This window comes from Carassius gibelio, chromosome A11 (genome assembly GCF_023724105.1).
Source record: "Carassius gibelio isolate Cgi1373 ecotype wild population from Czech Republic chromosome A11, carGib1.2-hapl.c, whole genome shotgun sequence".
Taxonomy (NCBI): Eukaryota; Metazoa; Chordata; class Actinopteri; order Cypriniformes; family Cyprinidae; genus Carassius; species Carassius gibelio.
This window is the reverse complement of record NC_068381.1, coordinates 9,103,922-9,120,700: the sequence shown is the minus strand read 5'-3', so window position 1 is coordinate 9,120,700 and position 16,779 is coordinate 9,103,922. Positions and strand designations below refer to the sequence as shown.

At 38.2% G+C, this 16,779-nt stretch overlaps 1 protein-coding gene across 1 annotated transcript; it reads right to left on the bottom strand.

Annotated features, from left to right (window-relative positions):
* Nucleotides 1-8,065: 8,065 nt before the first annotated feature.
* Nucleotides 8,066-15,768, bottom strand: LOC128022245 (short-chain dehydrogenase/reductase 3-like). Its single transcript, XM_052609596.1, has 6 exons — nt 15,139-15,768; nt 10,319-10,462; nt 9,926-10,045; nt 8,842-9,080; nt 8,595-8,720; nt 8,066-8,480 (listed from the first exon to the last, which is right to left on the bottom strand). The coding sequence occupies exons 1-6, from the start codon at nt 15,331-15,333 to the stop codon at nt 8,396-8,398; spliced, it is 909 nt and encodes a 302-aa protein (XP_052465556.1). The 5' UTR covers nt 15,334-15,768; the 3' UTR covers nt 8,066-8,395.
* Between the last annotated feature and the right edge of the window lie 1,011 nt (nt 15,769-16,779).

Below are 16,779 nucleotides of genomic sequence, written 5' to 3'. Positions count from 1 at the left end.
AAGACAAGCCTTTGAAATCTGTTGACAGTATTGTACAATTACATCCTGGGCCAAAAGTGTAATGTGTATGCAAATGTTGCACTTCAGCTGACATCCAAACTTTTGTTGAACTCAGTTTTTCCCAGCAAGTTTGTGTTACCAGCATTTCTGGTATGCAAAACAAATTGTTTTACATGTGTGTCCATATTTAAAAGACTCAACAAAGACAGATTCCCATCTCCTTGACTGTGGGGAACAGAAGGGGGGGACGTGGAACTGAAGAGCAGGGCAGAGTGTAGAGTAAGGGATTATGAAGGGGTAGTGCTGGGGGTTGAACGGACTGGTGTGCATGAACAGGGGACCTCTTGGTGAACTGCATAGTCGCGAGCCGGGTCATTGGGGTGAGGCTGTCAGAGCGTGCCTGAAACCATAACCCAGGAGTTCATCTACAGTTCACACACAAAATGTGTAGGATCCATGTCCTCTACTGGCTGCACCAGCACATTCTGTCCTTCAAATACCTACAGCTCTGTCACCAAACCATTTATAAAACAAAGTTTCAAATTTTTTTTTTATTGTCAACCTGTATTACTAAATGTAAGAACTGTCAAACTCTTAACTTTTTTCCTGAAAAAAGTTGTCTAAATAAAAATACAGTAAAATTATATAGTGAAATAATACTACAATTTAAAATAACCATTTTCTTTGTTACTACTGCTAATTTGGTGCTCAATAAACAATTTTTGGTAACACGTTAGAATAGGGAATTATTATAATTATATAATTACTATTATTATATATAATAATATATATTATTATATATATTATATAACATTATTAACTATTAATTATTTTTTTCTCCCCTCAATAAACTCCTAATTTGCTGCTTATTAATAGAAAGGTAGTTGTTAAGTTTAGGTATGGGGAGGATTTAGTGATCTAAAGTATGGTCATGCAGAATAAGGCATTAATATGTGCTTTATAAATACTAATCTGGCCAGTACGCTAACAATATGCATGCTAATAAGCAGCTAGTTGTTAGTGAGAGTCTGACTTTAAAATAAAGTGTTACTTGTTTAAATGATGTTAAGAAAGAGCACAGCCGAATGGAGCCTGCAAAGGTCTTCAGACAGAAGGAATGCTGAGATCTGCATTGGCATGAGAAGCTGAAACAGGAAAGGCCACTAAGCTAGGTCCCCCCCGAGAGTGTGTGAGGAGGACCCTATGGGAAAACTGCCTGCTAACCTCCGATTCAAGACTGGCTGGCCCATTTTCAAGCTAAAAGCTTGACCTGAAGTTGAACCCAATTGTCAGCCATGCAATGCACTGTAGAAAAACGGGAGGATGGGACTGAAGAGGTGGAATGTACCAGACCAATGGTACTTGGTCTAACCCCTCACAACAGTTGCTCTCCATGAAATCTGTTAAATTATTGAAACATCACAACCATAATAAATCAAAGTGGGGTGGCTGTCCAGAAAACAACTTGACGTTACAGTCTTTTTTGACAATAACTGCTGGAAGGGTCTATAGGAGCTTGGTGTCCCCATTGAGTGGGATGTGCTCATCTCCTCCCTGTCTCCAGTGCTTGTGGAACTGAGGCTACGTCTGCAAAAAGCAGCCCCAGCTGTGGTCACCGGCGCCAGCACTGAGTGGAGAAGAAAAGCCCTGAGTCTTCAGAACAATCCAGCCTTTGTGGAACTACTGGAAAAATCAAATGACCGTAAGCCACAGATATAAGCCAGATGTGTGGATTCCAAGGCTTCATTCCAGTGAGCCTCAGCCCAACTACGCTCATCCCAGCCTGGCGGTGGCAGCCAGGGGAAAGGGGTCATGCAGCGGGTATTGCATTGCTTCAGCAAATGACATGCATTTCTTCATCTTCAGTTCTCATCACTCAAACCATGACAACTCGGAAAGATGGAGGCATGAGCTGCCAAGAGCTGAGGCCCTTGTAGGCCTCTTTTAAGGTCTCTTTCTTAATTTACAGGTCCTTGCTTTGATACACATTTGAACACTTTCCAAAAGTCATTTCCTTCTATCGTTTTAAGTGCAGTAAATTCAGAAATATTGCACTCGTTAAAGGAGCCAGATGATCCACCCCGACATGTGTAGATTTATATTTGATTCCGATAAAAAGCAACAGCCAAAAGATTACAGCAGTGTTAGGAAACCATTGTGCTGTCAGTTGAATTAAGGGGAGTTTCAAAATACACTCAATCATCATGCCATTTACTTCATTTAGTTTCTTTTGGACTGTTGTTCAAACATCACTTTGGCTTAATAGGTCAACATCTGATGGAGTTTCTGTTTTTAAAAAAGTCCAAACAAGTTCAATATCCTTTAATGCATGACATCATGACTTGAGATCTCAAAGGCTCCATTCTGTAACATTATTATCTTTAAACCAATTAAATGAACACTTTGTAGCTTCAGTGACAATAAAATACTATCTAAGCGGTGATTGGGCAAATTCTGGTTGTTGGAGTCTATTTGTCACTTCCCTATTTAATTATCTGACAGGATGAGAAGCCCTACAGTACCATCATTTCTGATTATCATCTGTGCAGCTCTACCAGTAAAACCAGGATGTACCATGGTGTATGGTCACAAAGCATTACGTTTATGCATTTGACAATGCTTTGACCCAAAGTGACTTAAAATACATTAAATGATATTTTATCAGTCACCGCATTCCCTGAGAATTAAATCCATTGCAAACTGTTGATTGAGAATTGTAGCCGCAAATTGATCTAAATGTTGTCCCCTCAAAATCCCTTATTTTCACCTTCTCACTTTTTAGCATCTGTTTAGGTTTTTAAGACATAAGATGAGCTCATCCTAACCCTTCATTTCTTTTTTATAAGTTCGTTTATTCATGGGTTTGTTTAAAGAGATAGTTATTTTCTTCTTTTGTATTCTGCAGAAATAAGAAAGGTTTGGAACAAGGTTTGGAACAGAGCTGCCACACTTCCTTGCATGTCAAGACAATTATCTTAAAACAATTGTTAGCGAAGAAGTTTTCCCCAAAGAACAAATGATGTCTGATCTGACAGATTTATTGATCTAGAGAGTGCAACTGTGAGTGAGAACTCTGTCACTTTTTTGATTTAGTTCCCACATGGGTGACATCAAACAGGCCCATAAATCCAGTGTGGGCAAACACAATGCAACAGGTCACAGAAAGGTAACTCTCTTTGTATCCCCTGGAAGACCTTTGACTCTGGGTTTATGAATGGCCAAAGGCATTCAAACACATCTGGTCTCTCACTTAGTCATGACTCAATCTGCGTGTTTAAAGTGTGCATAAGCTCTTTAAACTGTTTCCCCCATTAGCTTGGGGTGCTATGAAGAGCTTGTATCCTTTCATGACCCACTAATGGTCCTAGCTTGATTAACTCCGGACTCAGGCAGTAAGGGAGATGTTTTTTTTTTCTTTTCTTTTCTGTTGCAATCCTGAGAACAGAGGACAGTTGCATAACTGACAAGGAAGTGGCCTGGGCCGTAAATAATGTGCACAAAATGATCCATCTGCGAATAGCACTTTTAGTGGAGGCCCTAATTTGCAGCCTGGTGGCCCTCAGAAAAACCCTGGAATACAATGCCAAATCCTAAACTGTATTCAACCCATGCACCCCACTCCCTCTGTCTGTTTGCATTTTCTTCTGAATTTCATTCTGTTTCCAAGCATGTAGGATGTCTATTTCTTCATGTCACCCAGCTAAACTCATGGGTGTGATAACCGAGGCTCCATTGCACCATAATGCATGCTTTTTACCCCAAAATAAAAATTATTTACTTACCGTCATGTTCCATCCAAATCTGAATGCATTGCTTTCTTTTGTGAAACGCAAAATGAGACTAAACAAAAAATGTCTGTGTTTTTTTTTCTTTTTTGGGGGGGGGGGGGGGGGTGTTGATACAATGAAAGCCATTGGCATCCTATGTTGATTTGGACAAAAAAAAGAAAAAGAAAAAAGGACAAAAAAAGTATCTTCTTTTGTGTATTGTAGAAGATAAAAGTGATTCAGTTGCCAAATCAATTTTTTGGGGGTAAACTATTCCTTTAACTAATTCCCACAACCCACATGCCTCTCCAGCAAAAGTGAGCACATGCAGAGATCAATGTAAAGAATCATTGCAAAGTCTTTGTTTTTTGTCTCCATTGTAATCTTGACATAGGAGGTGTAGACCCTTGCAGCTAGATTAAAGCCTCAGTTTTATAAACAGCTGACCATAAAGGCGAGCTGATCTTGCATGTCTGCGCAGCCCTTTATGTAATTTCTCGGCTGGCTGTGATGTTCGCACTTCTCTTGTTGTTCCTGATTTGATCTATTACAGTGATAACAGTGTTCCAAAAAGTGATACTAATGAAAAAAGATATAGCGTGAGTGGAAGTTCACCACAGCTCACAGGAAAGATGCATGCTGATAAGAACATTGCTTTTCAGTATGCTTCATCTATACAGGAAGAGTTAGCATAGCATTGTGCACTCTGTTAGAACCAGGTTTCGTGTCTAATATGGGAACATGTAACTGTTCATTCTCTGCTACAACCTCACAAGTCAGAATAAAGATTAGAAATATTATTCTTAAAGGGGTAGTTTGCCAAAAATAAAATAAAATGAAGATTGTGTTATAATTTACTAACTTTCATGTTGTTCCAAACCTGTATGACTTATTTACAGTTCTAATTATTGGGTGCTGAGCATAGACTGTGTAAAAACATGGACGTAGTGCCGTGACGTCACCCATAGGTTTCTAAAGAGAGTTTTTGAAACCAAAAGTGGGTGGAGCGGACTGTTGCCATCTTGGCAGTGCATCACCATACGTCACTCTGGGGTAATCAAAAATAGGCAAAAAGGCGGGAGCTGGTTGCTGAAGCCACACCCACCTACCGCGACGGCGATGACAGCAGTGGCAATCCCCCTGTCACTCTAGTGTCCATGCCCTTAATTATGCAGAACTTTAAGGCTTAATAAAATTTAAACGAATGAGTTATAAAATAATTCACCTCCCTCACAGTTGTCATGATGGGTAAAATTAGCTATATAGACCAAAATACTTTTTTGCACCAGGCTGTAAACATTTTTTTTTCTGCTGTAAAGTTTGCCATTTTAATATGGGGAGTCTATGGGATTGACTCCCTTTTGCAGCCAGCCTCAAGCGGCCAGTCGGGAGAGCGGGAGGTTGCCGCTCGGTACTGAGGCTCTCAAGCATCATAAAAGACACAAAAACACCACTAAAGTATAATAAAAAGTTGTCCATACTATATTATAGTCTTCTGAAACCATACAAAGCTCTGTGTGAGGAAGAGACTAAAATGTAAACCATTATTTATTAAAAATCTTGACATCCATCTCCTGGGCATGTTCAAGAAAGTTCCTGAGTTTTGATTTGTTAATGAATCATCCTTTTGAGTCAGATCTATTAAGTGAATAGGTAGATCTAACTCTCAACTGAACTATTTGTTCTCAAATCAAACTTATTTGATTCTTGAATCAGCTCAATGAATCAATAATTTGTTTGTAGTGATTAACAGCATTTGGAACGAAATTTAGTTGTTTTCAATGATTGATGAATTCAATTTTGGTCTCTTTGTTACAAAGAGTAGATTTTGACAAACGTAATTTCCTTCAACTGTCCCTTTACAATAGAACAATAGGGTTTGGTGAATTCAGTTGTATATTGGGTTGCTTTATATTGTAACACAAGTTTGTAAATAAAAACTTCATATCTGCCTTGGCATAAGGACTTCAGTGCCTTGCAGAGAACTTGCTGTTAACACACTCACTATGCATGACCTTTAACCTCATACCTCAGTTGCCCATATTTCTGATTAGACAGGGCAAATGAGGCATGGAGTTCGGCCCCTTGCTGGGGGTCAGCAAAGTCTCATTTTGTCAGATCAGCAGCTGAATGATGGATGAACAGCGTGCCGAACTAGCAACAGTGCTAATCAGGAGTATAGCAACAATACAGGATCTTGCCCAAATTCATTTACAGTGAATCCAATTTCAGGCATCAAGAAAGTCCTAAAGCGAGTTTATAGGATTAACCATTTTTACTTTTTAAAACATTTAAAACTGTTTGAAAGAAGGGGAAACAAATCTATAAAACCTGTTGAGTTTCATGTATTTGCCTTGATTTATGTTGTTTGCTCTTACTCACTCAACCATGACATTGCCCTTTTAGAGTGCATTTTTTAGGATTTCTGTGGCTTTTTGAATTCCTCATAAGCCTTCTTGATCCGTGAGCCAGGAAATATGGATTGAGAGAAAAACTGGGATTACAGACTAATATGGAAAACAGATTCGGCAGAATAAAGTCCTGGCGTCGTGCACAACCACAGTCCTGCAACATTACAATTCCCTCTCGTGATTCCACAGGAGACAACATGATATGCTCTGAATGGAATTATCAGTATTCTTTCTTACTCTCACTGTGATGGTTTATGAAGCTTCTCTGAAGGAGATACACATATGAGGAGTAATTAATAAGCAATGTGTTTTATGAAGAATGTCTCTTCTGTGTTTGGGAATAATAAATCCTACTGCGGGTTGGGGAAAAGTTATAATTTTTTGTTGTTTTGTTTTTCTGTTCCACATACATCTTTTTCATGCTCAAGGGCCTCTGATCGAAGTCTGTTCACTGAGGATGGATTGCAAACAGGGTTTAGCAATGGAGTATGAATGCAGTCATAACTGTATGAGAGGTCTAAGATTTATGTTGTGATCTGATTTATGTCATATTTGACTAGCCCTGGTCTAACCCTTCCCGCTGGGGTCTGAACCCTTCTTTTCTTTTGCATATGTAGAGCTCCCCAATTTCATGACCCTCGGACGACTTCACATTCTTCTTGCAGTAATTTAAACGGCCCACTCTGGGGAAATGAAAAACCAGTCCCCACAAGAGGCTCCTATTTCTCCTTAACAGAGCATGTTCTCATCTATTTCCTACTCAAACTCAGGATGTGTGGCATAGCTGTAATTGTTGAGGAAGGTGCTTGTGGTTTACTGTGATTCATATGAATGCTTATGTGGTTTATCTGGCATCCAGAGGTCAGACAAATCCCACATTTTTATTTATATTTCATTGCTGGGACATGCACAGAAAATCGAACTTTAAAAAATTGCACTTCAGATGTGGATGAATGCTATTTTGCTAAAATACAACTTGATATTTGCACAGTACTTAACACGTTGAGAGGATTCTTTGTCAGCTTAAAATTGAGCAATGGCTATATATTTTTTTTTTTTTATGTTTCGGCTTAACATTTCTAATTTATTTTTTATATAAGTTTTAGTTATATTAGAACTTGAGTTTTATTTCAATTAACAAAAATGACTTTTAATAGTTGTAAAAACACTGGTCAGTCAAATAAAAATTTAATGTAATAATTTAAATGTAATTAATCTAATTAATAAATACAATTAACCTAAAGGGTTAAATGCAAATATGTAAATAAATACATTTAAATGAATAAATAATCAAATAGACATCGCATGGGGGTCACAGTTAGAGTGCACTTGTTTAAATTGGTAGCCCTTTTTGAGAGCTTTAATGCTACTTATGGTTACTTGCTGACTTTAGTAAATAGCCTCTCATATCACTTCAAGTGAGCAGTATTGTACTTTCTGTGGTTAAATATTTCCAGCTTGCCATAAAGCAAATCACAAGAAAGCACTGCAATTTTCCCTGGTCTTTCTGTAACTTTGTTCTCAGAACAAAGTACACACTAGCTACAAACGAGCCACCCCTTCAAAAAAAGGGTTTTTTTTTTTTTTAAGGTTTGTGGTAACTTGACCCTGATTTGAAAATAAACCAACTCACATCTTAGTTCAATAAAGACCATACCAAGAAAAATGACAAAACAGATCTGACTTATTCCATTTCTTTCCACCAGCAGCAGGTGAAGGTTTCTGACAGTCAGTCTACGTGCTAGAGCAGAAGGTCAAGCCTGTTGTGCTGGTGAATATGAAGTGCTGAAGAGACATTTACTGCTGTCGACCACGTGGGACAACGCTGACTTTCCAACTGTAAGATGCCCTGGGCTAGTCTGGCTTTAAAACATCCTAACAGAAGGCTTTTCTCTTTAAAACTGGATTTTTATTCAGATGCTGAATTTGCAGTGACAGTAGTTAAAAGGTGATTGTTAAAAAACATTTAAGTACACATATAATACAGCGGTCGATTGAGGCTTTTTTGTCCATTCTGTGTTTGTCCCACACTGCAACACAGGGGTCACTGGTGACCTGCAAATAGTCCTAGAAATAAGGCACCATGTCCTCTGGTACCTTTTTCTTTTAACTCACTGCTTCATGAATACTCCATAAAAACTCCATAGCTGTTGTTTGACTGTGAAACTTTAAAAAATATATGTAACATTTGGAGCTCCAATGTCATTTCTAGACCCCTCATGTCCGTCCTTTGAAAGTATTCATGCAGGTGTAGCTTCCTGAGAACTTGTGGATTTCTTCAAGAGCACTCTGTGGTAGCATACTGTTTTGAGAGTAAAACAAACCAATACATGTAATCAGAGAGGGTTTTCAAAACACAAGCTGAAATAATTTGATTTCTAATAAACCTGTATTCATAAACTGTAACAGACTGTACCTTTTAAGGATAACGAGTGCATGCATGGTCCAGGGTAAGTAAACAAAGGCTGTATTGGTCCTCACAGCATCCACTGTTTTTTGGGCTACCACTTCTGGCTTTAGAGGAGGGAAGAGTTGGGGGAACCTACAGAGAAAAAAACGCAGTTAAATACACTTGTTTTAATTGATTGTCACTTACAAATATGTGACCCTGGACCACAAAACCAGTTTTGAATAATTAATTTGTGCTGTACTCATCAGCTCACCTGACTCTCATGCCCTGAAACATTTCAGTGTTGGTGTGGAATGGGAGGATGGTGGTACAGCCCACCCCTGGACAGTCCAGCAACCCCAGAGTGAGGCTCTCCATGAAGGCTAGTGATGATGCTTTAGAAGTGCAGTAGTCTATAGCACCAGGGATCGGCGACAGAGACAGGATGGAGTTGATGCACACAACGTGGCCATTTTGCAGTTCCAGCATACGAGGCAAGAAGGCTTTTGTGGTCTGTGGATGAAAGGATTATTAAAAGGTCAGTTAAACCCTTGGAAGTAGGAATTTGGAAGGCATATGATGAAAATTATGTCAGTTATTACATAACCTAATATGTAAATGATGTTAAGTTAAAATACTTTCTTCTAAACCATTTTAATGTGTTCTGCAGTGCTTTTAAAACATTGCATTGTTTAAGTCTAACACAGCAACATTAACTTTACCAGTGGTGTGTGTTTGGCCGTAGGACTATCTGTTTATTTAACCAATAGCATTTTTTTGTTGTTGTTTTTTTGTGGTACAAAAATTACACTTTAGCCTTAAAAGATTTAAACTGGTCTAACTTAGGCCCACCTGATCATCAGTCAAACCAGAAATGACCAGATGCCTCAGGTTAAGATAAGCCCTGCTTTTCATTTGAATCAGACCAATCTCATTTTGTTATTACTTATATACTATTATAGTATTAATTTACTCTCTTAATTGGCTTTTATTTCACATACTTTTTTTAGTAATGCTAAAAAGTGCATTAATTTTCAATATTTATAATTTAGCTTTAATTAATGTTTAATTAAGTGTTAATAAATAGTTTGATATTTAACTTAGAATATTATAAAAAAATAATAATAATAATAACAATTTGAAACATTTAAAAGTATATTTATGGATTTAGCAGACACTTTTGTCCAAAATTTAACAGAATTGTTTGTCAAATAGCCAGCAAAATTTGTATTACGGGGTGGATGTGGCTGTAAATGTTATATTTAGAATAATGCAACTTTAATAGTTTGTTTTATTAAACTATTGAATCAGACAAACCCATCCTAACTGATCCCTTCCCACTTATTTTATGCACTTACCCAAAACTGTCCCATTGTGTTGATGTGCTGTGACTTCAGAAGAGCATCATCATCACTGTCGAGCAAACTCTTTCCATGCACCACTGCAGCATTATTCACAAGAATTGTAACATCCCCCACCTAAAAAAAAAAAAAAAAAAGAAAGACCCACAGTGAGATATTCTTTCCAAAAATACCCTTTTATTCTCTTTCATGGCTAGTTAGCGCCATTATACTGCTGGGCCTTATCTAACCCAGACATTTCAAGTGAGGTGTAATCTCCATCCAGGCTATGGGGGTGAAAAGCAACAGAGCTGAGCCAAAGCCACCAGCACTGGGGTTATTATAAGAGCCAAAAGGTTTAGACTAATTTTAATTAAGAAACTCCTCAGGATATGATATTATGGGCCATACCTTTTCTCTGACAACCTTGGCTTGCTCGTAAACTTCTTCTCTGTTGGCCACATCGCAAACAAAGTAATGGCACTCTGTCCCCATAAGAGCGATCTCCTCGCACGCCTCCTTCAGACATTTTTCCGTCCGGCCCCACAAGATTAGCTGTTAGGAGGAAAAGAGCAGAAAACTGACAAGAAATATAAAGGTTTACAAAGCATGATGTGATCTGTCATATTGGCCATAAATCATATTTCTGAAAGCAAAACCATAATACGTCACTGCTCAACAGCGCAGATAAGTACTTAGTCATCAGTTCACGTCTCGAAGTAGATTTAATTCGCTTGAAAGTATTTCATGTTGTCAGTTGTTGTGCTTTAACAATGTCTTGCCTAATTTATCATGACTTGAGTTCTTCAATGTGGGTGTTTACTAGTAAACACAAGAGGCCAATATGTGGCCTATAATTCATGCCAAAACTTTTGACACAGAAAGCATGAGTCAGACGATAATCTGTTATTGTATTTCAGTAAGTCCTTTTTAAATGAAAAACACATTTACTTGGAACTCCATATGAGGACTAGGAGAAATATGGTATTCCACCATAGTATTACAATGTAATTCCATTGAAAGAAAGAAAGAAAGAAAGAAAGAAAGAAAGAAAGAAAGAAAGAAAGAAAGAAAGAAAGAAAAACTATACATTTTCAATTAAATTATGCCACACGCCACAAGGGTCATACCACAAGTTGTACAAAAAAAGCTTTGTATGGAGCTTTGCATCATGAAGCACAGTAGATGGGTATAAACAGAAGAGTCCCTTTCATTGCAGGAACAATGGGGCTGTTTTTCACGAGCCACTATTAGTTTGGAGAAGGATTAACAGAGTTGCCTATGTGAATGGATTTGCTGGGACAGGGAACATGGGGGGCAGTGATTGGTCAATTAGATTTGCCAGTCTGAGAGGTCAAGGAAAGGTAATGAAATCAGTGATGCTGCCTCATCATCTCTCACAGAGAATTCAAACTGAGATTACACAGCCTGCTGGGCATACGGACCCAGCCATTTTCTGCTTCAACAAACTCATTATTGTGTGTGTGTGTGTGTGTGTGTGGGTGCTCTTGTTTTTGTGACATATCAGGACACAACTCTGTATAATGACATGGGTATGACACAGGTATTACAAGGAGAGGGTGACTTATGAGGACATAACCCATGTCCCCATTTTCAAAACGCTTATAAACCATACAGAATTAGCTTTTTTTGATAAAGTTTCCTGTGAGGGTTAGGGTTTGGTGTAGGGTTGGTGTAGGGCCATAGAATATACAGTTTGTGCAGTATAAAAACCATTACGCCTATGGGATGAACCCACTTTTCACAAAAACAAACGTGTGTGTGTGTGTGTGTGTGTGTGTGTGTGTGTGTGTGTATGTGCATGCATATAAGTTAACTATCCTTTTGGGACAAATTTTCGTATTAGCTAAGATGACGAAACCTTCCCCATTTAAAAAAAATAAATAAATAATAATAATTCTGTTTATACAGTACATAGCTAATTTGATTTAATATTATTTATTTTTTAAGCTTTAAGCTTTTCCAACTAATATGTATAATTTATTTTGTTTCCGCTTTATTTAATGAAAAACAAAAAGAAAAAACACTGGTCTACAGTAATTACAATTAACTTAATAAAAAAAACATATTGTGTTGTGTATGTGTGTGAATAAGTGTGAATATAACAAACTAATATTGTGATATTTTATAATGATGACCCTTAAAAGGGACTTAGCCTTGCCTTCCATTAATATTAAATTATATTGGAACCAAAATGTTATTGTCAGCTAAAACAAGAGTCTTTCACAAAGCTTTGCTTTTAATGGCAAAGACTGACTGCAAAATACTGACGTGCACAGTAACCTTATTCATGCTGCTGGCTGGTTGTCACTGAAAAATGGCATACATTTATTTGCCACGGTTGCCTGTAATTGGTCCAGTTACATTTTTCTCTTTTCGAGAAAGGGTTTGTGGAAATTTCCAACCTCTGAGCATGCAGTGTGTTCATTTTGTTAAGTATGTATTTCAGCCGACTCCTACATGGAAAAATGGAGCCGTTACTAGGGTCAATCTGAAATGTCAAGACACATTAGCCTACTCACCAAAAATGTAAGACCATTTCACTCTGTTTTTCTAGCCAAATATATTCTAAACAGATAACAGTTTAATGTTAGCCATCGTAATTATCCTGAAGTAATATCTGTGGTCCCTATCAGTGATATTTGCTGATAAATTAGGCCAAAGATCCGCAGGTGGTTTCAACTCTTTGGCCTAATGGGTGTTTATTTGATAAACTTGCCTGTGTGTTTTTGTATGGGTCTGCTTTACATGCACGGCCTTTGAGCTGTGGGAAGGTCTTGATTAATCTTATAATAGGATTTCACAACAATCTTGATATTTCTTTCAGAGAACAAGAGCTCAGAAGGTGGTCTCCCATACAATCCCACTATGAGCTTCTTCTGCGCACATCACATTAGCAAGTCTTATCACTCAGGTCCTTAGAGTAGCAATGGCTGAGTGCACCGCATAAGCATATAATATGCAAAAATAAGGAGCAAAAAAACCGTGCTTAATCCAATCCTGTGAGGACACACATTGTGTTTCCTTAAAGATAAACACAAATGATGAGTGTTTGAAGACCTTGCGTAGGATCATTTAAACTGGTGTTTAGGTGAAATGCATGATTACATCGGTAAGACAATGGATGGTACATTGGTTCCAAGGTTACCATTTGGTTTCCCCAAGGAATATTTCAGAGAAAAGTTCGATTTTTTTCTTAGTGTGACAAATATTTAAAAAATCTGAAGAAACTCTACTTTCCACTATAAATAACTTTTTTTTGTGCAATGGAAAGGTTCAATGAACATTAAAGGTTTTTGGCTTCATGGATCTATAGAGGCCAATAAAGAACCTTTATTTATAAGAGCTCCAGAATGGTTCTTCGAATCATCGGTTAGGGTTTGGCTAGTGGGCAATGACAGAATTCTTTGCAAAATATTTCCAGTGTTGAATTACCATGCAATGAAGACTTGCTGACCTCTTGGACGTCATAATAAATGGCTGCTTTCTGGAAAATTACAACCCCCACCTAGTGGTCAAGTTAAATCGTAGCCTGTGCATTTATGATTCATGCCTTTTTAGCATTCCTTAAGAATGGGCAGGTGTCTCTTTCAAAGCCTTCACACATTGGCAATGGATAACAACAGGGTGTTGAAAGGCACAGTGGCTTCATTTAACGTACTGCTGCAAAGCTGCTGCTTTCAAAGACCTTTGCCCTGGGATCATTTAAAGGGGGAGTTGTGTCTGTGAGCTTTAATGGTTTTAAGGTCTCTGTTTACTGTGTGAGATTTGCGTTGCAACTTTTATGATGGGTTTTTATTTGGCCCAATACACACAATGTGGGAAATGTGTAAATCAGTAAATCAAAGTAAAGCCCTGGGTGTAACGCTGCCAAGCATGGGGGCCCCTGTCACTGTGGACATAGAAGTTATTAAGCTGTGTTTATTACAGTTGGGCCACTGGGTCTATTTATAATGCAATGTCTTGGGTGGGTGAGGCAGCTGACACATTTCTTCCCAGTTCTTGACTTTCAGCACGCAGTCTTGTTTCATTAGTGCTTTCACTGTGATTTGCAAATAACTGCAGAGACAAATATTATGCTTCTGCCAATGTGAGTGATTTAGCCTTATTAAGCCATTAAATACTCCAGATAGAGCTTGTAATAAAGTACAAATTCATAGGAAAAGTAAGATGGCAAATCATCCCAGCACTTTGCCAAGGTCAAAGATACTGGTACTGCGAACTTCTGGGCCACTGGCCTTTCTAGAGGGTTTTCTACCCAGACTGGTGTAATAATCTGAATATGGGAGCTGTCGAGGTTAGAAAGAAGGATATTTTTCTGGAAAATAGCAGTTTGTTAGTTGGCCCAAATTGTATTACAAGTTGAACCAGACATTGGGTTCCAGCTCTACATTTTGATTTTTCTGTTGACCGTAGACTGGGTTAGATCATGACCTATGCACTGCTAAGACAATGGGTTCATGACCAGGGCATGTAATGTCCCTAGTGAGAGGTGTAGACCATACAGACTGACACTTTGCAGAACAAAACAAATGCATCCATTACAAGGCTAATGATTTGTGTAATGTGGATTAGCTTCCAAAAATTGGCATGATAACCACAGTTTGCACATACATAGTAACTAGATATACTTTTCACAGTACAGCTATACTGTTCAAATGTTTTAATCAAATTGATATTATTAAGAATAATTAAATTCAAAGTGGTTAAGGAGGTGCAGTGAACTTTTTAACCATTTAGACTTAAATTTTTACTTTATTACCCTGTATTATAATTACAGCAAGATTCAGAAAGCTTCTCATGGTGAAAGTATTATATTTTGCATTGTATTTTGATGCACACTTGTAAAAAAGAAGGAAAAAATAAAACTGACATGGATTATAAATATAGATTTCTTTATAGTAACGTTACATCATTGTATATAGCTAAATTATTGTTATATTAAAAGCAGTTATTTCGATACTATTGTTTTTATATGCCAAATAGCACTATGTATGGTGTTATGAAACTTTGAACCATTTGACTGATAGTTTTGATGTAGCCTATCACTTATAGTTAGCAAATAGAAAGAGAAAGACGGAGGGAGACCACCTGGTATTCAAACTATGGGGCTATACGAACATTACACAAAAAAAAAAAGTTAAATTGAAATATTACGCAGTATGACCAAGCCATAGCTTTAACCAAGATTAATGATATATTATGTTTACCTTTTTAGCTCCACGCACGGCGAACTCTTTAGCCAGGTGACGGCCGATGCCCCGTCCGCCACCCGTGATAAGCACCACATCTCCGGTCAGATCTCTCCGCCTGCTCGGTAAGAACCAGCACACGGTCGCCTTCACAATGTAGTAGAGGATCTGAATAGGTAAGACCACCACGCAGCTCAGCGCCTTCAGGTCCATTTCACTTCGGCTCAGTGTCAGCTTATCTCGGTTCTCGCCTGTAACAGTTACTGAACCAATTGAATCCTTGCTCGGAGCGATCACCTTCACTCCTATTTTATAGGAGTGGATAAGGCAATTCGCCTTATTTTGCAAAGTTGACGGAGACTACACAGGGTGTTATGCATCTATCTACCACAATCCAACGCAGTTTACGTGCGCCCCGGCGGAATATCTGTCATTTTGCGCACCTTTATTCCACACAAACTCTATATCCACGGAGCTCTTGCTGGGACAAGTGTTCGCTGTTGCTTTGGACCGGAGACGGAGTCCTGTCGCTACTGACAGGGGCCAGAAGCCAACTATGACGATATCTCGAGTCTGATAAGGGTTTTAAAGAGACCATTTATCTCGATTGACAGCTGGAGGACTGACAGAAGTACTGCTTTATCAAACGTTGGCATGAGGGTTACTTTATGACGGCTAAGTCCCCTCCCCCAGAAGTGGTGCCACAGGCAATTTCGTTGCCTTTCAACCTGTGCTTAACTAGCAGTCGGGATTTTGATTTATTCAAGTGATTAAAATCTTTCGAATCGGATGAATAAAACGATTCGTTCAGCGCACATTTATGCTGGTTCGAATGATGCATCACACACACACACACACACACACACAACGCCGAAAAGGAAATGTCATGTTATCATTTATTAATAAATTTGCTTATGTATATCTGCCCTTTTCCACAAATGATAAGGCAGTCTTATTGCATTTTCCTATATTTTGCCAGCATGACTTTAAATTAATGAGTTTATGGAGGCTGGTTTTTATTTATGGACTTACGTAATTTGAATTGTGTATGCTTAGTTAATTTGACACATTCAGATTCTTATTTTCATTTACTCCTCTTGTTGTGAATTAATGATGAAACAGCTTGTTCAGTAGGTTCGCAGATCCTCGTAAATAAAGAGAATTCGGTTAAGTTCGTTTATGTTCAAGAGTGTCCTTTTGCCTTGGCCAGACTAAGACAACAAACCTTTATGTGTCCTGTACGATCAATTCATACATAGATTTGTTCACAGATGAAACACCAAGCTCTGATGCTGCCAACTAAAACAAAAGGGTCATTTGATGCGATTTCAAGGTTTCCTTTCTCTTTGGAGTGTTACAAGCTGTTCATGAATAGACATGATCCCTAAAGTTGCAAAGACTTAAGTCTCAAACTCAAACAGACTTGTCCACATCCCCCTAAAACACTTATTTAAACACACCCCCACATGTCTACGTCACTGGGTGCTTCTCAAACAGAAGGCTAAATCCAACCGAGGCTAGTTCAGTCCTTTAGAGTCTTGTAGGCTAGAGTCCTTCTCGGTATTAAATGCTAGAATGAGACAGTCTAGTAAGTGCACGTGGCTACATATGTTCCAGCCCTCACCATCACGGCACAAAAAAATAAAATAAATAATAATA

Bases quoted from the DNA above. Each gene is read 5' to 3' on its own strand.
- LOC128022245 (XM_052609596.1), bottom strand. From the start codon at position 15,333: ATGGACCTGAAGGCGCTGAGCTGCGTGGTGGTCTTACCTATTCAGATC. The intron at 10,046-10,318 runs GTATGGCCCATA...TTTTTTTTTTAG, and splicing joins CCAAGGTTGTCAGAGAAAAG to GTGGGGGATGTTACAATTCT. The intron at 8,481-8,594 runs GTACAGTCTGTT...CTCTCAAAACAG, and splicing joins GCACTCGTTATCCTTAAAAG to TATGCTACCACAGAGTGCTC.